The sequence below is a fragment of the Papaver somniferum genome, chromosome 5, assembly GCF_003573695.1.
Source record: "Papaver somniferum cultivar HN1 chromosome 5, ASM357369v1, whole genome shotgun sequence".
Lineage (NCBI taxonomy): Eukaryota > Viridiplantae > Streptophyta > Magnoliopsida > Ranunculales > Papaveraceae > Papaver > Papaver somniferum.
Genome location: NC_039362.1, coordinates 162,803,618 through 162,825,300, shown reverse-complemented (window position 1 = coordinate 162,825,300; position 21,683 = coordinate 162,803,618). Strand labels below are relative to the sequence as shown.

Below are 21,683 nucleotides of genomic sequence, written 5' to 3'. Positions count from 1 at the left end.
GTGACATATAGTCTACCAAACTTTTGATCTTAACTGTCCTTATGGTTTGGCAAGCGTTGGGGCGGGGGGGTCTTCTGAGATGGCAAAGGCAACATCCTTGGGGTCTGGCACATGCACAACATATCTTCAAGAATGGGAACAACTTGACCGAGATATATGGGAAATCAAGTATGAGAGGATTGTCCAACGACAACTACTCTCTTGACACATAGCAACTCTAACGGTGAAGTTAGTAAATCCTTCATAGTTGGGAAATGGCACATCGACCACTCATCTATCTATATATTGAAAAATAATTTGGGAAGGAATTGCGTACTGAAATCTCTCGTTTAAAACCTGCTTACTCTATGGTCTTGACAAAGGTGAAGTACCAAGACACCCCAATCCATATAAGTTGCTTAAACAAAATAGACAAGACATTGGAGCATTTCGCATTTCCCTTTGCTTGCCCCAAGCACCATGGCATGGTGTGGGGTGTGGGAAAATGCCACTCTCAAACTAGGGTCAAATGTTAGAGTACAAAATAAACTACAAAAACATTCTGTCTTTTTCTGCACACTAAACGTTAGTATTAACGACTATATTTCTTTTTTAGGTTTCACCGAAATGTCAACAAAACCCCTCACCATCCTCCCCTTCAATTAAACAACAAAAAATGACGGATTTATCCATCACAAAACTTTCACTCAGAAACAAAAGGGCAGTACTGACTTAATCTTTGGGATCCTAATCCTTTATTTTTTCTTGTGTATAAACAAAACAAAATTCTCTTCAGTAAACAAAATATACCCCTCAAGAACTCCAACTTAACGTAACGTCTCTCCAAAGATACACTAAACCCAATACCCCCTAGAAAAAATCAAATCAAAGAACGAGTCCCAGTCCCACCCTAAATCTCCGAATATAATTAATTACTTGGACATTAATTTTGATTTTCCCTCAATTAAGCTCCTCAAATAATTTCCTAAATGCGCCTAAAACCAACGCCCTTATTTGCTCACTTCACTCACTCTCTCCATTTTCGCCCTTCATCTCATCCCTAACTGCCGTGCCCCCTTTCTCACTCCCTCTCTCTCTCTTTCTAAAATCTCGCATCTCACAGTCCTCCTCCCACATTTTTATTTCTCTCACCAAAACCCCCCTTTTCTCTGATTTTATAACAAATGTTGTTCAGATTCTTGTGTTGTTTGTGATTTTTTTGTTATGTGTAGGTTTTTGATGAAAATGGAGAAGAAAAAAAGTTAGTAAAATTAGAAAATTAGAAAATCAGGAGATCAAGAGATTTGGTTTGTTGTTGGTTTGATTGATAATGGTGGCTGCCATTACTGCTACAGCTTCAACAACAACAACACATCAAACCCCAAAACAAGAAGAATCAACAGCAAGAAGAGCAACAATAGGTACAACAAATCGTTCATCAAATCCAACAAGACCGCCATTATTACCTTCAGAAAGAGATAATGGACTTACTTCTATTGCATCAAGAAGACCTAAATCTAAAGAAATCACTTCTAGGTATTTATCTTCTGCTGCTTCAAATTCTACTTCTTCATCTTCTTCCTCATTTTCATCATCAAGAAGATGCCCATCTCCATCTACTACCACTACCACTAGCAGTACATCATCAACAACAACGGTGACGATGACACCATTATCAGGTCTCAAGAGGTCACAATCTGTAGATAGAAGAAGACCTATTACACCGAGACCTACTACGCCTCTTCCTGATTCAAGACCTAACACTTCCTCTTCTTCAAAGATTTTGTTTACTTCAACGAGGAGTTTATCAGTTTCATTTCAAGGGGAATCGTTTTCTTTACCAATTAGTAAAACTAAATCAACTCCACAACCGAATAATTTTTTGAGTAATGGAAGGAAATCTACACCGGAGAGGAGAAAATCTACCACTACACCCATGAAAGATAAAGTTAATGGAGAAAGAGATCAGGTGGAGAACTCTAAACCTAGTGATCAACATCGATGGCCTGCTAGAACTAGACAAGTAAATCCTTTAATTAGAAGTATGGATTGTACTGTTGAGAAGAAGAAGATCTTTGGATCTGGGACTTCAGTTGTTCATGGTGGAGGATTTAATTTGAACCAATCAATGATTGATGAAACTAGAAGGGCATCTTTTGATTGTAGATTAAACAATAATGCCGAGTTATTAAAATCTGTTCGGGTTGCAATTGATGATTCTTCCAATTCAGTTAATGGATCTGTTGCTCCTTCTGATCCCACGGCTTCTGCGTCTGATTCAGATAGTGTTTCATCTGGTAGTAACTCTGGGGCACAAGAATGTGGTGGAATTTATAAAGGGAGAGGGTTGTCCCGTGGAGTTAGTGTTCCAGCTAGGTTTTGGCAAGAAACTAATAGCAGATTGCGTAGATTACATGACCCTGGTTCTCCATTACCATCTACACCTACAAGTTCTAGAACAATGCCACAGTCTAAGGTTTTTCCGGCACGCAAGTCCTTCACAGACAGCCCTATTTCGTCTCCAAGACCGGGTACAATCAATAGAGCAATGTCATCACCAATACGAGGCTCTGCGCGGCCTGCTTCACCTAGTAGGGTTATGACGCCCTCTACATCTTCTCCCTCAAGGGGAATGCTTAGTCCAGCTAGAATGAGAAATGCAGTTGGAGGAACTATGAGTAATCAACCTATTAATTCACCTTCTATTTTAAGTTTTGCTGCTGATGTTAGGAGAGGTAAAATGGGAGAGACTCGAGTTGTTGATGCACACCTCTTGAGGCTTTTGTATAATAGAAGTTTGCAATGGCGGTTTATAAATGCAAGAAGTGACACAGCTTTACTGGTGCAGAGAATCACAGCAGAGGTATGGCTCTATGAACTTGCTTTGCCATGTAGATTTAGGTAATGTAAATATATTTTTCTTACTTTTTAGGTAATACTTATAGTTTACTTTATGTAGCATTCTCAAATGCTTACCTTTGAAGTACTTAATACTGATTACTGGGATTAATACTTGCTTAGCAGTTTATTGGCTGTAGGGTAGTTTCTCTTGAATTCATTGTTTCTACGACGGAGTGTAGGAGATATCAATAATTAAGTTACATGCAAAGACTAGTAGGATTTCCGCTGAATGTAGTTAAAAAACGTATGTGAAACCTTTAGGTGTAACTACATTCAACTACCTTTAGGTGTAATACATTCAACTTATATACTGATAAAGTAACTTGGATGAATCAAGTTTCGTTATCTATGGCAGTTTTCTACAAGAGGCAAGAAAAGGCTGCATTAGCTGTCTAAAAAAGGCAAGTAAGTGATTGTAAAGTGAGACAAGCCGTGAGAGTTAATTAGGATCACTGAAAGGGTAGCTTACTATATATACAAGTAAGATTTTTTCAAAGCTGCTTTCCAGGAGAATGCATTTATAGTTTGATCCTAAAACAATTTTAGGTGTTTAAGATGATCTTAGGTTCTCAAAAATATGTCACTCTAGCTTTCCAGATCAGGCAAGAAGTTCAAAATTGTTGGTAATGAATGTTGCACATTATTCTTATTATAATTTTCAACTACTACACTTGCATCTCTGGTTCACAAACACGATACATGCCTTTCATTAGCACCTTTTTTCATAACTTCATTCTTGTTTCAACTTCTGCCATTCCTTGCGAAACCAAAGTTTAACTTACAACCCAATAGCTTTAGAAAGAAAAAGGAAAGTGTGAAGTGAAAGTGGCCAAAGACTTCCGAAACTGGGTTTGTGGAATAGAGATGGTCCTCACCTTCAGTTGCAAAGTCCTTTGTTTCTGCCGGCTGGGAATAACTTGCATACTTTGTCCTTTCCTCTTTAGCAGGTGCCGAGTCTCACCAGTAGCTCATTTAGTTGAATTAATATGAACACAGTTGTAGCTCATGTAGTTGGATAAAATTTAAATATGAAAATATTCTTCCTCAAAGAAGCTTGATGCAGAAAATAAATCAGCATTTCTCTTGTGAATTCCGAAAGCTTAGGATCATGGACCAAGTTTATATTTGCAAGCCTTTAACTGCTTAGTATATTTGTAGTTCATTGGTCTCATTCCCCTTTGGTAGCTTCCATTAGCTCCCATATGATAAAAGGTTAGCAGTTTAACCCACTGAATGATCAAAGAATAGCCGGATTGATAGCCAAATTCTCTGACTTCATGTACATAAAGTTTTCTTAAACAAATTTTTAAAAGATGAATCAACTAGGAGAAATAACTAATGTACTGGTGGAGATTCGTGTTCTGTTAGGTGTTCCTGATTCTTTCTGCAATTACCTCTACTTCTTCATTTTTAGCGGGTTGGCGATTCACAAAATACTTGCTCAAGTGGCAACCCAGGTGCTTTTAAAGTGGCATTAATGCATCTCCAGTAATCAAGCCTGTATTACATTAAGAACTGCCGTTGTAGGTCTAGGAACAGAGGATCAGTGAAGGGCCAATTTATCCCTCTTAGGATCATAATTGTTCTTTGACCCCGTAGCTCCTATCTGTGAACACCCTCACCTTCTGAAGTTGTTTCCTGTGCTCCACAATTGAAGTACATATTAAAAATTGTTAGCTGAGTTCACTGATTTGCTGTTTTTTGTTGTGTCACTGTTGGGGATATTTTTATCCCAGTCCACAAGCATCATTTTTTATGACAAAGAGTGCCCATTAGTGTCAGCGAGACAGGATGTAGAAGTATCAGGTGAATTTCAAACTACTTGTGCAGGCACAGACTAGAAAGTGATGTAACTATGGGTTACTGGTAACTGCTTTGTGGACTCATGGATGCTTGCATATGATGAAATGCATATAGCTAGTTGTACTGAGAGAACACAAATGAAACAAAGGATTGTTGGTTACTGCTAGATGGTTGTCGTTTATGTGTGCTTGCATATGAGATGGAATCATGTTAATTACTATCTAAAATAAAATTATAAAGTTGCTTATTTTTTGCTGAACTGTTGTTAATTGATTTCTATTTCATTGTACCAGAGAAATCTTTATAATGCATGGGTCACCATGTCAGAATTGCGTGATTCTGTGACAGTTAAAAGGATCAAACTACAACTGCGGAGGCAAAATTTGAAGCTAACTTCTATCCTCAAGGGACAGGTATGCTTTGCGGCTTTGTGGCAATTATGTATTTGTAATGTGGCAGTAGTGGTGCATTGATTGACGAACTTGATTCGATATTTAGAATAATCCTCTCGCACTTCATGGATGCAGATGACTTACATGGAAGAGTGGGCTCTTTTAGACAGAGATCACTCTAGTTCTTTATCAGGAGCTACTGAAGCTCTTAAAGCTAGCACTCTTCGTCTTCCCGTTGTGGGAGGAGCAAGGGTATGTAGTTTCTGACTTGTATATGACTATCTTAATAACATAATTTCCAGCACTTTGGAGAAATGGTCTAATTGAGATTTCTCTTTCTGTCAACAGGCTGATATTCAGAATGTCAAAGATGCTGTAGGGTCAGCAGTTGACGTGATGCAGGCTATGGCATCCTCAATATGCTATTTATTGTCAAAGGTGAATTTTGTATAAATATATTTTTGTTTTTGTTTATGCTATAGCATTGCTGTTATTGCTCAATTATCCTTTCTTGTCAATCTCAAACTTTACAGGTAGGCTGTAGACACATACGTTAAAAAAAATGCATTTTTTTTCAAACATTATTTCTTCTAGCCACAAGAATTTTGGATTATTTGGATTCATTTACAGTGGTTGCAGCTTTATTGTAACCCTGGAGCAACAACAGTTACAGCTGCAGTTGACCTCAATTCCATGCTGTGAATTCTGTCAACATTGTCTTTTTCATGTTTGCCACTGAAATATTTAACTATTATTATCACGCATTACCAATTGATAATCCCTATCACACACTGAATATGGCTACTTTGTCTTTTTAATGTTTGCAACTGAAATGTTTAACTTTTGTTTTCAAGCATTGATAATCCCTATCACACAATGAAGTTTGATACGCAGTCATAAGTGATTCACACAATGATTGAAATAAATTGGTTGTATAGTTTTTGTTGTAATGAAGCTTTGTTAGGATACTGGTAGTTATGAGACTTACACGTGTTCAAGAATCATTAAATCTTGTGATGACTGTATGATAATCATGTTCAAGTGAATATAACATATGAGCCAGTGGCTTTTGCAACCAATTGGAATATAGAAGTTTGATACGTACTCATAAGTGCTTCGTAGTGTTAGCCAAAACTGTGGATAAGGAAATGAATTAGGTGATTGATAAATGTCAGGTAGGTCCGGGAAAACTTGTAGGTTCCATGAACCGCAGCATACCACCTTATATGATGTTCTTATGCATCATGTAAGGTAAGAGGCTACTTACCCATGTTTTATTTGTTTTTTTTTTCTTAAATGAACTGGCAGTATCCATCCTCCTTGTATGATGTTCTTATGCATCATGTAAGGTAAGAGGCTACTTACCCATGTTTTATTTGTTTTTTTTTCTTAAATGAACTGGCAGTATCCATCCTCCTTGTTTTAGTTCCTGATTGACTTTGTCTCGTATTTGACACAGTACTCGTGAAAGATTTTTGCAATATTATGCTTGCCTCATTATCTGTTGCAATTTTTTTTCTAGGTGGAAGTAGTGAATTCTTTAGTCGCCGAACTTGCCAATGTGAGCTCACAAGAGCGTGCTTTGCTTGATCAATGCAAAGATCTCATGTCTACGCTAGCAGCCATGCAGGTATTACTCTCTCTCACAAGATTTTTTTTTCTCTGTACTTTTTCCCGTGGTCACTTTCAACTGATTCAAAACAAAAACAGGTGAAGGAATGTAGCCTGAGAACACATCTATTACAGCTAAAACGTCTACCAGCAACAAGTCTGACAACTCCAGTATAGAACTGATTTCAATTTGACTTACCCAATTCTAAATTTCTAACATCACATCAAAGCTTTCTTTTCTCCGGACATTTGTCAACCGGAAGGTAAATAAGAAAGTACTAAATGGTTGGTTAAAACGGTGGTGGCGGCACATTTGGTCTTCTCCGAAAAAACCGTCGAGAGTTAACTTGTTCTTATGCCTTTTGTCTGCACAGGTTAGAAAAAGAGGTGTTTTCACGAGCATTCATATTAACTGTATGCAACTACTTGTTCGGTTGTTCTATAGATGAAAGTAAAATCCCCGATGTAATGTAAATATGTGTATTATGATGTTTCCCATGTTAGCTAATTATTCGTAGCTCTCTATTCCTTCTTCTTTTTTCTCCTCCTCTCTGGCAGTATGTCTTTTCATTCTTCCGAATGTGCTCTGCATTTCTGTTTGGGTTATTTCATCTCTTCTTATAAGCATTATAGGAGTGTATGAGAGATGAACTAAGATGACTGCTGCGCATAATATTGAATTCCCAAAACTATTACTCGAGCTCAAAAAATTCAAAACTACATGGTAGATTCTATATAACATGAAAGCTTGATTCTTGTTGATGATGGCAATTTTACATTGCTCAAGTCAATTGGATTGGAGTCGACTTCCCCCGCCTATAGAACTTCCACCAATGTCAAATTGGCATCATCATTTTGGTACTCACAAGAATCAAGCTTTCATGGTACATAGAATCTACCATGTAGTTTTGAGACAACACCCAAGGACTAACAAATATCTCGTGACTAAGACAATAATTTTGAAGGGAAAAAATGGCGTTGTCGTTCACATATAGGCCTGTCAATGGATGCTAACGTAACGGAAATAGGCTCTGCCGCTGCCGTTTCCGTTAAAATTTAGCGGATATCCGTTACCGTTCATTTCCGGTGGAAATAAGAAATTCAAAAACGTTACCGTTACGTTGGACTTACCGGATAACAGATATTTTTCCGCTGCCATCCGGTAAGTCACAGGACAGCCACAAAACAGGCTAAAAACACAGAACAAGTACACATGACAGCTTTAAAATCCAACAAAACAGGTTCTAAATCCATGCCACACCAAAAAAAGACATACAGATGTTCATGCCATTGCCACACAAGAAAACAAGTTCATAATCTTCATGTTTTTTTTACAAAAAAAAGACATCTCCATTTCCATTTGAGTCAACAACTGCAAATGCATTCCTCCTCCATCTCCAGATTCTCCTCTGCCAAGTCCCAAGTGCCAACTGCATCTGCAAATGCATTTACCTTACTCCTTAGTCCTGAACTTCAGTATTTTGAAAGAAAAATCAAAAGTGTTAGACATTTTAAGCTGGCAATGTCATTGTCAGTGCAATAAGCCAATAAATTGCAAAAAAAAGAAAAAGATTAAGATGTACCTGCAACACAACTATCACTGTCACTGAGAGTGAAATCTGGCAGCCAATCACCCAAACAAAGCAAAGCTTCAACAAGATCTGGAGCTAATGAACTCATGTGAGATGTGAGAACTCTGCCACCAATACTAAACATAGATTCTGATGCTACACTTGTCACTGGAACTGCCAATACATCTCTTGCAATCCTTGAGAGAATTGGGTACTTAGGAGCATTATTCTTCCACCAACTTAAGATATCAAACCTCATTTCTTCAGTAGCTGTGCCTTTAGGAAGAACTGGTTCTGCTAAGTATGTCTCCAATTCTGACTTCTCAACCTCAAACATATTGTTTTCCATAATGAAATCATCATAACCAAATTCATATGATGTTGTACCTGCAGAGCTCTCAATTGCAGTTGAATGCATTCCAGTATCAAAGTAATCTGGAGCTGTAGTGTTAGTTTCATAAGCACAGAAAAGAGCATTGAGTTCAAGCTCAAATTTGTTATAGTGATTTTTATAGTGTTCCACACCATATACTCTCTTCATAACAAACTCCAACCATTTAGATTTGTACCTAGGATCCAAAACAACTTCAATTCCCATCAAAGTGTTACTCTCTTTTTCTCTCTGAGAACTTCTCTGTTGTGTCGAAGTGAAGAACAGAAGAATGACTGAATGAGATGAGATAAACCAAACAATACATAACGTATAAAAAGGGGAACTTAGGCGCAGGCCCAAAAAAAAAGTGCATAACTAGTTATGCAGTACAAAGAAAATGTGCATAACCAGTTATGCAGATGCATAACTTGTTATGTGGCACAAAAAAAAGGTGCATAACCAGTTATGCAGATGCATAAGACATTATGCAGTACAGAACAATGTGCATAACTAGTTATGCAGATGAATCAAAGGTTATGCTTATCATAAATCACTGCAGATGCAAAGAAAATGTCCATAACTAGTTATGCAGTACAAAGAAAATGTGCATAACCAGTTATGCAGTACGCACGTTAGCGGATAACGGAACTAAACCTAACGGAAATACACGGTTCCACTACCGTTACGTTAAGAAGGGATTATCCGTTAGCTTATCGGTATCGGATATCCGTTTACCGCTATGTCGGATGGTAACAGTAACGGCTAACGGATTATCGGTATCGTCTAACGGAAAATCGGTATCCATTGACAGGCCTATTCACATATAACCAAGTCGTGTATCAGTAATCTTAGTACGCTTATATCATTAGCCATTCCAGGCATCCTAGAAAAATAAAGTACGTATTCGTGGACTTGGTGGTGTCGACAAGTGACTAGAATACTTTATAGCGCACTCCTTGGAGCTAAAACTTGAGCTAGGGTCACTGAGGAAAGCGCTAATTTCTCTTTGCTGTCAAAGATGGAACTGGACAGCTGGACCCAAGCAATGGAGTAAGTCTGCCTTTTACACCATTTCTCATTCATTTAGAGTAGATAACTTTGAATCTCATCCTGCAGACTGAAATCATTTGAGCTCTAAAAAGCCGTTTTGAGCTGCTTAACTTGCTGATATAAAATAAATTTTTATCCTTGAAAGAGTGAGTGCACAATAAATTTTGGCACTCATGTTATGATGTATGATACGCTTGGTTTTGAGAAAATCTCTTGAAAGACTCATATAGTTCCTTTCACATGCTTCTACATTTGGATCGCAGCCACAATATGTTATCTTATTACCCTTTTTATACTGGTTGAAAGATTTTATAGCTAAACGACCATGATGCACATGATCACTTTGCCTTATAGAAGTTATAGTACACTTCTTTTTCGGCCCAACAACAAAAAGTTTTCCTTCAAATTCTTAACCAAAACTTTTACAGATGAAACTCACAATTAGGCTGGGTTACCATGGCAAGAATTTCCCAACTAACATATGCATTAACAAGCTAATAAAACATGAAATGGAATAACTAACCCAAACTCAATTAAAAGATCTGAAACACATATCCAAATGTAATAGAATTCCCAAGTATTCCCAACTTCTAAACCATAAAGAAATCAAGCTGAGGTTTTAGAGAGTGCTTAAAACGCGAGTTCTTCCAAAATGCATTCCCCGGAAACAGATTTTCATTGTCCTAATCTTTCTTGGGTTGACCTGGAGTATTAGTATTCTTAGTCTTCATTTTGTCATCATCATCCTTCTCCACCGGAGGCAATGTCTGTTGTACAAGTCAAAATTTAATAAAACACCATTAATCGACAATATCATATAGATCGACAATGTTTTCTTCAGAGAAAAAAGCTAATTGAGGCATTTTGTCGAATACTTAAGAGACAACTAAATGACTTACAAGATCAGGCTTGTAGATGTTATGAACTACAGATGCACCGGCAAGAAGCGATGCAACAATCACGACAGTCGACAATGCAAGTGATGGTGTTCCAGTTGGTTGCCTCCCGCCAAATTTCATTTTTCTTCTTCTCTTCGACTAAATAAGTTCCTCACCCAAATCCGGTAAACTTCCTCTTAACGATCACACTCTAGGCTAGAGCAACTCTTGTGGGAACAGTATTTTCAACACTGCATCTCCTTGGGTTACACTTGATCCTAATAACGTAGTAGAAATTTACATTTAGTCCCAAAGTTGTTGGGCTTTTAACGTCCTAGTCCTGTCATCTTAAGTCTAGTGTTAGGAGGTCTAAATTCACCAAATTTTAAATGAGTTGATCCATTTGTTGACGATTGGGTCCAAATCTAATTTTTTTGAAGACAAAAATACCCATCTTTGGTTCTCCTGGATTAATCCAGTTTCTGTTCCTTCGTTCCACTGTCGAGACAGCTCTCAAACGAAGAAAAACAAATCCTAAAACCAAATCTTCTCGACACCCGAACCTAAATTCAATATTAAAACATAGATCTGATAATCAAACAAGCACATTTCAGCTTCGATTCAACTTAAATAACTTAAATCGTCACCATCGGTATCTAGCCTTGAAGATTAAGTTGATGGGAGCAGTTGATTTTGATACAATTTTAACGAATTAATTAGAGTATGCTAATAATCAAAGCGATTTGAAAGATGAGTAATCTATTCTATTGTGCACATTTTTATAAAAATGTTAATTTCTTGATTTCAGGAATTTTTTGTGAGTTGAAAAACCTAATTACTTTGATTAAAGGTGAAGTTGTTTGTGTCGGATTTGATGATTGTTATTGAAACCGCTGGTGATTTGCCACAAATGGGAGCTAAGATTGATTTAGTTGGTACTGTTTTTGGGATAAAACGTCCATGCCTAAGAATATTTCTCTAGGTAATAATGGACTCGCTTGTCCTTCTCCTAAAATGTAAGGTAATGACCTTAATTCTATCTCGTTTTTCTCCTACTTATTGATTTAGGATTGATTTTTGTTGAGAAGTTCGTTAGATTTTGTTTTTTATACTTGAAATTAAAATTATCATGTATTCTATATAAAATGAATTTGAGGTTTGTTTTCTCTAATTTTGATTCACGTTTAGGGGTAGTTTAAGTGAGGTGTGTGGCTCTTACTGGAAACATGAATGATAATGAGACTTGTTTTATAAAATGGGATTGGGGATTATTGACAATGTATGCTTATGGGAGTGAAAGTGAGACTGTTGTATTAGTCTTTCTTCTCATTTTTTTGGCATTTAAGTTGGTTAGTAACTGTTAACACCTGATAAAACTAGGTATTGCAGTGGGGGTACTCTATGTTCCACTCTTTCTCATTTCCTTAGGACAAATAGGCATATATCTAATCCATACTTTGCCTTGATTTTTTGCTAATTATGTGTGCAAGAATTGATAGACGTGGGTTCAGCTCTACCGACTTCTTCTATAACCATTAATAATTATTAGTGAAGATATGGGTGATTTGATATCTTGGTGTTTGGTAGTTTAACATGGAACATTGTTATCACTTGAAAGCTACCATATCTTCACTAATAATTATTAATGGTTATAGAACATTGTTATCTTGATGTTTTGCGTCGATGTTAATTAAATTGGTTAATATGTTTTTTTTACTATACCATCACTTGAAAGCTACCAAAAATAGCTTTTCATCATTTGTTTACAGTGCATTCGTTGAACTAAATAGCCTTGAGCACTAATGATTGGAAAAAATAAAATGTGTTTGCAACCATCATTTTTGTTGTGCCTTAATTTTGTGTAGATTGTGTTCATATGCTAACTAATGTAACATCACAATTCCTTTATATCTTTATTAGAATCATTAATTCCTTTATATAAGAAAACAAGCAGGAGTAGTAATTTTGTATGCATTTAGCGCGCGGTAATTTGATTTTAACCAAGCTGTAAAAATCGTAAAAGTTTGCGCTTATGTTATGTTTTATGGTCTTTTATGAAGGTGCTGAAGTACAGAATGCGTCAATTGTGCACATTTTTTTAAATGTTAAAGCATACATAGTTGTACACATGTTGGTTTTTAATGTGTACATAATTGTACACATGTTAAAAAAGAATTTAATTGTTAATGTGTACATAATTGTATACATGTTGATCTGTTTATGGTTGGTCTGTTTGCGGCTTCCTTAAACGGAGAGATTCAATGATTATGATTGCTTTATTATATATTTTATGTGGATTGATATTCCTACAAGAAACTCACACTGGTATGGGGAAAACTCGTTTTAATACTGCAGCGTTCGATGTTTGAATTTTGTTTACGCCTTATAGTTATGGTGACAAAATATTTGTGTCTCTTATGGTGGAATAGTTGAACATTAATGGTGTCTTTTAATATTGTATCTACTCTGTTAATGGATAGTGTATAGCGACATATTCGCCTTGGGATTGAGGATGGAAAAAAGAAAATGAATTGAGGCCAAAAAGTGATGGGATCTGCTTTAATCATGCCACTAAATGGTAACATCAGTTGTGTATTGTTATGAACACTACTATTTTGATCACGATTCAAATATCTTACATGTACATATCTCCGCAGGCCCCAATGTTATCGTTTACGATAGGTAGGATTTTCTGAAATCAGAGTAGGGACTTACATCTTTGGGTTGATTTTTTATTTTTGCAAACACCGAACCACGCTTAGCTCCAAATCTTACTTATATTGGCAAAACAATGAGCATAACACTTTATCATGTTTCCCATTTGACTCGAATTTATGGATAGACTTTTGTGTGATTCTACATAAATTTTATAAATCAACTTCAACAAGATGTGTTGGGCTCATATCTTTGGGTTGTTCTCTAATTGTTAAACTAACTGATTTTTTTTTGTGTACATGCTGGGTTGTTTACTGGGGACTCCAAATGAATATCTATTGCCAGGGGTAAGCAAGCTAATGAATTGAGATTAATATCCACAGTGGTCTCCCCATAAGCTGTTATCTGATCCTAACCTTGATGAAGATGCTCAAGGTCTGCTTTCGGTGAGTTGAACTCAAATTGTGATTTCCTTTCTAATCATGTATCTAAGCTGTGGGTCTTAGAAAAATAAAGGGTCACTTGAACTGGTTTAGCAAATAATGTAAACTGGATTAGTTCTCAACTGCTATTGAAGAGTCACTGACTATTTGTTGTCACAAAAATTACATGTGTACATATTAGTACACCTGTAATATAAGTGTACATCGTTGTACACATGTGACAGAAATTACATGTCTACATAGTAGCCCACTCTAGGACTTTTAATTAAATTTTAGTTAACAACATTTTTTCATTTATTGGATGTCGAATCAGTGATGCTATGAGTTACTGACTGTTGGTTTACATAAATTACACGTGTACATATTAGTACACCTGTAATATAAGTGTACATTGTTGTATACCATCTGGTGCACAAGATTTTTTATGATTTTCTAAACAATCACAAAATAATTGCATAAACTATAACTAGGGTGTACAATCTGGTGCACATATTAAAAAAATGACTTTCTGAACTTATTCTTGCGTAAGTAACTAAGGTGTAAGTGGCTGCACATTGGAAATGGATTGATCTGATAAGCATATGCTCGTGTTTCCAGTTTGTACATGTTTGTTTTAAATTGTTATGGTGCACATAATTGACATCTTATGCGGATTTTGGCATTATAGATGCATACATGGTGGTACACCATCATGTGTACATATTTATACATCTATCATATAAGTGTGCATTGTCGTACACATGTATTGGTAAGCATATATTATTAAAAGAACGTAAGGATTAACAACCATAGTTGTAACTGTCCTGGTTTCTAGCACCATTGAGAAACCACTTTCTTCATCTTTTCCCGACATAATTTTCATTCTCCCGTGCACATTAACAGGCATTACAACCCATTCCCTTGCATCAAAAAACTCTGTTGTCCATTAGATTCCAAAGTAGCTGTATTAACAGCGCTTTCTGTTTCAAATTTGTACAGACATGGATTTTCATAGAGCATGTAACCGGTGTAATTTCTTGTACACCAGTTAAATGGGTGCATATAAAAGTGCATTTTTTTTAGTGTGTGCTTGTTATACCAGGTATATATGCTTGTACACCTTTCTCTTGCTCTTAGAGCTTCAATGAAGGAAGAGAGGGCAAGAAAGGACGTTGCTACAAGGGCTGTAGATGAAAAATAAGGTGGACATGATTCAAGTTCACATGATAAAAATATGACTAAAAACGCTGGCATTATGTCTGGTGGAGCTAATACAGGAGATTTGATGGAAGGTCTCATGCTTGTTACTGGTTGTCATGGGGTTGAATATGTGGTTAGAAACAGGATGCAGCTTATGATTGTACATGAATTGGAAGATGTGTTTTTATGCAGTGAAGGAAAGATGTGTTTGGTTTGATTAGAGTTTATGCCCGTTCGAGTCTGAAAGAAAATGGTGTTACTGAGATTTCAAGGGTGTTAGAACTGTTGGTTTGATGAATATGAGATGGAGATAGTGCTGTTATTTTGTGTGTTTTAGAGTCTGCACTGAGTAAGCTGATAACGAAATGAAGAAGCGTTGTGTATTGTTGCTGGATGAGCAATTACAGGGTATGGATGAGCTGCAGCTTTCTATGAAGCAATTGCAGGTGATGCTATGGAAAATTTGGAAGAATGGGTTTGCTTCTATGTTGCAGTACAAGGAATGGTGCAGCTGAGTAACTGGTGCAATTGAGATGGTAGAACTCTGAAGTGGTGATCTGGTGAATAAATATGAAATGCTGATGGATGCAAAGATGAAATCTGGAATGTGTGATGTTTGTGGTACTGAGGAGCTGGAATTTATGTTGTTGTTGGATGGGTAGTGTTGCTACAGAGAAGTGCATCTAAGATTGGAAAGCTACATAAACGGATAAAAAGTTTGAGTTGAATGGTTGAGGTGTTGTAGTTGTTCACGGTAGCAGGGTTAAGAGTGGTTGAGCGTCGGAGCTGGTGTTGGTAATGAGTTTGGTTATAAACATGTTGTATTTTTGTAGATCTGAACATGTTTGTACACCAATGTAAACTAATTTTTTTAAAAAATGAAAATTATATAGTCATATGGGTAATCTTTTTATAGCTCTCGGAAAGAGCTTTCCGAATATATAAAATTTGCGAATTTTGGACAAACGGTTCGAAAGATAAAAAAAAATTTATTTATTTATTTATATATTATTTAAAACTGCTGACATCATCATGAGTCACTTTGGACTAACCTGCAAATATTTGGACTAAATTGTAAATAAGGAAATTATTTATGTACTTTCCATGAAAAAAGACTAATTTGTACCTAGTTAAATGGGTCAGAACTAACTAGTATATTTGGATGAGATTTTGGACTAAACCGTATTTTTTCAGGTAAGGTAAGGGAGTGAGGTATTCAAGACTAGTCAAAAGGCGAATAAAATAGAAATATCTGAGTGCCTTGCATTAAGCCCAGCTTCTAAAAAAGTATCACTATTTTCTGTGGGCTATTAGTTATTTCTTCGTTGACAAATATCCAAAATCATTTGGGAATCCAGGGGCCAGGGGAACCTAATTATTTCAGTTTCAATGCACGATGTTGAATGACTAGGGGCCTTGTAAAGGAGACTCCAAAGGTATATCAAAATTTCCCAATTATTATTTCATCTATCTCACACTTTGGACATTTTGGGAGACATTTTTCTTGAAAAACTTAAACAATGGCGTATTTGAAGCTAATATTTTGGGAATATGTTTGTCTTATAAATTTCTACATACCCATAAAAAACGAGCACATTCCGAATTGTATAACTCCACCATCTACCACTTAGAATATCAACCGTCGAAAATCAACAATTTTTCAATCGTAAAAATCAAGATTGATAGATAGTGAGGTTGGTATCTCGAAATGTACTCATTTTTTGTGGTATGTAAATCATTGTAAGACGAGCATATCCCCGAAATATTAGTTTCAAATAGTTTTTTTAAGAAAAATATCTTCGAAAGTCTTAGATAGTGTGACTTTAAGAATGTGAGAGGATTCTCCCTAAGAAAAAAACCCGCTAATTCTCTAATTTTATCAACAAAACCCAAAATCAACAACAAAATTAATTTTAAGTTGACAAACTCACTTTATTTATTTATTTATTCATTTTTGATGCTCGAAATCATTTAGAATCACTCAAAAAAGATCAAAAAAGGGGTTGTAGTGTCGATTATGGCTAGGAAGAAGACCAATTGCCCACCTGTAAATGTAGTTTCTTACGGTTAGGAAATGAAGAATTCCAGGCAGCAACTGGTTGAAAATTAAATTTTTTATCCAAGTGCCTTTACGACGGGTCAGAAATCGTCAAATCCAGCCATAACCTATGTTTTCAAAATTTATCGCAACTTCCTAGCCGTAAAAGGTTATTTCCGATCGTAGATTCAAACACCAACATACATAAAATTTTACAATTGTTTGTTCTTTTTGTCATTAGACCTAGCAGTGTAGTCAAAATCGCTCTCTAAGGTCGATTACCCGCTGCGCAACAAGCTATATGACGGAGGTGATTTTCGATTCCAAGACATTTTCGATTTTTAGCGATTAAGGTGTACGATTTTGTTGATTTGGACCAATTTTTGAGCAAACGAGATGATGATTTTTCTGAGTTGGCCTTGCATGCGCTAAAATCAGAAAACAATTTTTTTGTAACCCCTCATATGAGAGTTATCAAATAGAAAAACCTCTAAATACATGATAAATATGTTCAATATAACAATATTACACTCTTAATTACATGATAGTGTTAGAATTTCAATTTTAATTAGGTACAAATCATGACATATGAGCAGCAATATATAAGTCTCTACTAAATGGATTCCGATTACTAGACTGAGTTTTGGGGATTTTCAAGTCCGAATTTATTGCTCCTCGCTCCGCAGCCGAGTAGAATTGAGGAACGATTTTGGATACTTTGAGACCTAGCCCTAAATGGGTACGACGGGGTTTTCCCCAGTTTCACCCAGATGGCTAGAAATTCATCATTTTCCTTGTCGTAAACATTGTATTGGATGCGTTTGAAGTGCAGACCTAATAGTAAATAGGACTAAAACGCTTGTAATTTTTTTTGCAAGCATTTGTTTGATGTATCATACAAAGATTCACCCACCTTAAATTTCTTACTGGAATCCCTCATTTTTCTTGAGTAGATTAAATTTTGGATTCCCCGACCCAAATCTCCCCTTTTTTCTTCTGCCTTTTCTTCCCTGCAACAATCCAATACACTAAGTCTAATTTCTTTATCTCTAACTACAAATTAAAATCTTTAATCTAATCTATAACTAATACTACAATATCTCACCTAATTAAATAATTAACACTAACTAAAAAAACAGTTTAACCATTATGGAAATATTTTTGGATTTGGGTCTTTTAAATTTACTACAATGTGACCTTAATTTGTCATTACATGAGAAGCCTCTCCATTAGAAATGTAATCCCCTATACTGGGTTTCTTATTTTAGTGATTACTATTGCCAACTGTCAAGTATTTTCCACTCCAAAACCGTGATTCAAAAATCTATGAGCATGTTTATTTTTCTGAAAATTTTGATTAAGGCTCAAATTTTTGAAACTCTATTTTCTTTTCTTTTTTGATAGACACATTTTTGTGTCTAAGTTGTCCTCAATTTTCTGTATTGTTGGTACTCGATTTTGTACTTATTATGATGTTTTGTGTGTTTGTAGGTGTTTTTTTGGAAATAAATATTGTTGGAAAATTCGGCTTGAAAAATCACTCGTAGCACCCCGGAGGACATTTGCTATATGGACCCAGGATTTGGCTACGGAGCACCCACGGCTATATGTAGCCCAATTTTTTCCACGGCACCCATCTTCATCTTTTGAATTCTGAAAAAAGGCGGGAAAACATGGTTCTCACCTGAAGAATTTTCATTCGAAATTGGAAGGCATTGTAGAGAGACTCAATGGCTCAGATTGATGGGGGGGGACTCTATTAAGGTTAACATGCAGGATATGGTTGATTTCGTCGGTTGAGATTGACTAGATAACTCGCAAGAAGAAGTCAGAGCAACATGTACACCGTAAGAGATATTCACGTGATTACAGCAAGTTTTACGTGTGCTTCTCGTGTTTGGATACCACTTGGTCTCTGAAGAAGCGTGGAGAAGTCAAATAAGGAAATTTCAGAGGAAGCAGACGTGTAGGAGAAGGATTTTTGGAAAGAAAATATTCCGAGAATATTACCCTTCACTGCCGAATAAAGAGAGATTACTCTGAGTTATTATGGAGGATTTTGCTCGCATGTTGAGTATAAATATCATCCTAGGGTAGCAGAGAAGGGGCGTAGATAGCTTGGGAGAGTTACGACACATCAACAGAGCCGAAGAGTTAAAATTCAGAGAGTCACCCTGCTGTTGTGAAGAACATGAAGAATATAAGATGCACACCCATGTGTCGTTCATGCTACAGTGATTGTGACGGTTCCAGCACAGTCTTAGAAGCTACAGTTTCAGCGACTGTCTTATTTGCTACAGTAACAACGACATTCAACATATATCGTTCTCTGTAATTTAATCATTCCCACACTTTCATCATTTGTAAATCCTCTTTGAGCATAAATGAAATCAACTTTTGAGCAACATGATGAGAGGCTAAATTCTCGCGTAACCAGGCAATGGATGAAGCTATTTACACATGAATAATGGGTAACTATTTCATTTTCTCTAATTTTTAATTATAATTCACTCAATCACAGCTTTTGCAGAGTTTTTAAATGTTTACATAATTTTCTTAATTACTTGTGATTCAATTTGATAGATTATACTTTGTTTAATCAATTGATAGTATATGCTTAGGGAATACAATTAATATTTGAGAATGTGTTTGATTATTTGTGGATTGAGAAATAAAGGATTTAAAGGCTAATTAGAGTTATGAAATATTTGACGTCATTCATTCATGTGCAATAGTGGATTCTAGTGTCTTGGTTATCTTTAATATCTTGAAATCAAGTTTTGAGTTAAGTTTTCTTTATTTTTATTAAATCTATAATCTTTTGATTTCACAAGTCTCAACGAACTTATTACTACAACTCAGTTGAAAATCCCACCAATTTTTGGCGCCGCTGCCGGGGACTTGTCTTTAGGCTAAAGTTTTTAGATTTTTATTTGTTCTTCTTTACGTTTTTGGGTTTTTGTCTTTTCCTTACATAATTTGGAATTTGGAGCGAAAGAAAAATTTGTCAAAGCTTTTGGTGAATACTTAAATATTTGGAGTAAAAGCAAAGCGAAAGGAGCGAAAGAAAAGAAGAAGAAAAATTAATTAAAAAAGAGAGAGAGAGAGAGAGACATTTTATTTTGTTTTTATTTTTTAGAGTTTTTATTTTTTTAGACTTTCCTTTTCTTTTGCACTATATTTTTGGACTGTGGACTTTGGGTTTTTTTTTTTTTTTAAACCCTACGAAAAGGTAGTTTAAATATAAACTGTTTGCAGAGAAGGACAACGATTACTATATCCCCTCGGCCCCTCGGGTTCGTACATGACATAGGAGTCGTCGTCCGAGTCGACTTCAGCGGTTCTTCGCCCGTCTGGTACGGGAGGTAAGTTTCTCGAAACACCCGCGAATCCCCTGTCAGCGGGTTACTGTATTCCTTCATTTGCATATATGCCGAGGAATTGAAAACGACTGCTTTAATTTCCTAGTAAAGGGCAAGGACTGGCCATACAAGATAAGGGTTCGGATTTCATCACCGTTCTCTTCTTGCCCGCCTTAGGAAAACGAAACCAAACGCGAACATAAGCCTAAAATTTTGACTAAAACGAGACCTGTAGGGCAACGAGCTTAATAGGAAAGTCGTTCAAAAAATATTTGTTACTCTTTTGAGCATACTTTGAAGTTCATGATGGTTTCCGCGATTTGAATACGCCGCCTTGTAACGCCGGTGAGTCCCTGGGTATAAAAGCTCCACGCAGCTTCCCTCGTCTCTATTCAACTTATTTTAACTCGGATTTATTCCAGAGAGGTTTGCTCATATTGTAACGAGTTCCTTTTCGAAAGAATAGAAGCTGGTCTAGAAACAATCTAAGTGGAGCCATCATGCTTTTTGTTTGCTAGAAATCTTTAGGTTTGCTTTGGTGGAGTCAGCCTGCTTTGTGTTTGCTTAGAACCTCCCTTCCTTTAGGATTCTTTTATTTGTTTTTCTAGTGTATGCCCGAGGTCATTAGAGAAGGGGCTTGGAAAGAAACATCTAGGTCGTTGATTAGTGAACCTAGTAGTTTTCTCTTGTGAAGGGGGAGCTCGAAGACTCTTCTTTTGAGAGCCCTGTTTTTGGAAACTTCAGTTTTGAGAATCTGTCTCTTCGTGAGGAAAATACCCTAGTACTTCAGTTTGCCAGCGATGGCAACTTTGAAAGATTACATGTTCCCAACTAGGTCCACCCGAGCTTCGTGCATTAAATTGCCAGCCACTACGCTAATTTCGAGATAAAACCTAGTATTCTTCAGATGATCCCTATATTCTTAGGGAAGATGATGAGAACCCTTATTTTCATATTAGGGACTTTGAGGAAATTTGTGGGACAATTAGAATAAAAGACCTTACTGATGAAGTCTTGAAACTTAAGATGTTTCCCTTTTCCTTGAGAGATAAAGCCAAGACCTGGCTGAACAACCTACCATGAATCCATTGAAACATGGCAGGAACTTATTGCTGCTTTCTATATGAAATTCTACCCTAAGCATAAAACTGCGTCTTTAGGCAGAAAATTAGTGCTAGTGTGCAACAAGAGGGAGAGTCTCTTTATAGGTTTTTAGAGAGATTCAATGATCTCCTATCCCAGTGTCCTCACCATGGATTTGATAAGATGAAACTCGTAGAGATTATTTATGATGGTTTAACTATTCAACCAAATCCATGGTTGAGTTATGTGCGCTGGTGAGTTCACTAGTAAAAGTGCTGATGATGCTTTTACCTCCTTAGGAGCTGTCGCTGAAAAATCCCAACAGTGGGAGTCTTGTGTTGAACCCCCAAAAGACTCTTGGTCAA

The 21,683-nt window shown here is 36.3% G+C and overlaps 1 protein-coding gene and 2 long non-coding RNA genes across 3 annotated transcripts; 2 read left to right on the top strand and 1 right to left on the bottom strand.

Moving 5' to 3' along the window:
- The first annotated feature begins 943 nt into the window (after nt 1–943).
- Nucleotides 944–7,232, top strand: LOC113283469 (QWRF motif-containing protein 2-like). Its single transcript, XM_026532739.1, has 6 exons — nt 944–2,842; nt 4,977–5,096; nt 5,211–5,327; nt 5,424–5,513; nt 6,598–6,705; nt 6,786–7,232. The coding sequence occupies exons 1-6, from the start codon at nt 1,310–1,312 to the stop codon at nt 6,861–6,863; spliced, it is 2,046 nt and encodes a 681-aa protein (XP_026388524.1). The 5' UTR covers nt 944–1,309; the 3' UTR covers nt 6,864–7,232.
- Nucleotides 7,233–10,190: 2,958 nt separating this feature from the next.
- LOC113283471 lies at nt 10,191–10,885 on the bottom strand. Its single transcript, XR_003327463.1, has 2 exons — nt 10,580–10,885; nt 10,191–10,447 (listed from the first exon to the last, which is right to left on the bottom strand). It is a non-coding gene; the product is annotated as an uncharacterized LOC113283471 (long non-coding RNA).
- A 1,872-nt stretch (nt 10,886–12,757) lies between these two features.
- Nucleotides 12,758–14,818, top strand: LOC113283468. The gene is made up of 2 exons (XR_003327462.1): nt 12,758–13,659; nt 14,738–14,818. It is a non-coding gene; the product is annotated as an uncharacterized LOC113283468 (long non-coding RNA).
- Nucleotides 14,819–21,683: the final 6,865 nt, after the last annotated feature.

What these genes read in the sequence shown, in the direction of transcription:
- LOC113283469 (XM_026532739.1), top strand. Translation starts at nt 1,310, where the DNA reads ATGGTGGCTGCCATTACTGCTACAGCTTCAACAACAACAACACATCAA. An exon ending in CTTCTATCCTCAAGGGACAG is followed by an intron (nt 5,097 to 5,210) that starts GTATGCTTTGCG and finishes TCATGGATGCAG; the next exon opens with ATGACTTACATGGAAGAGTG. An exon ending in CTACGCTAGCAGCCATGCAG is followed by an intron (nt 6,706 to 6,785) that starts GTATTACTCTCT and finishes AAACAAAAACAG; the next exon opens with GTGAAGGAATGTAGCCTGAG.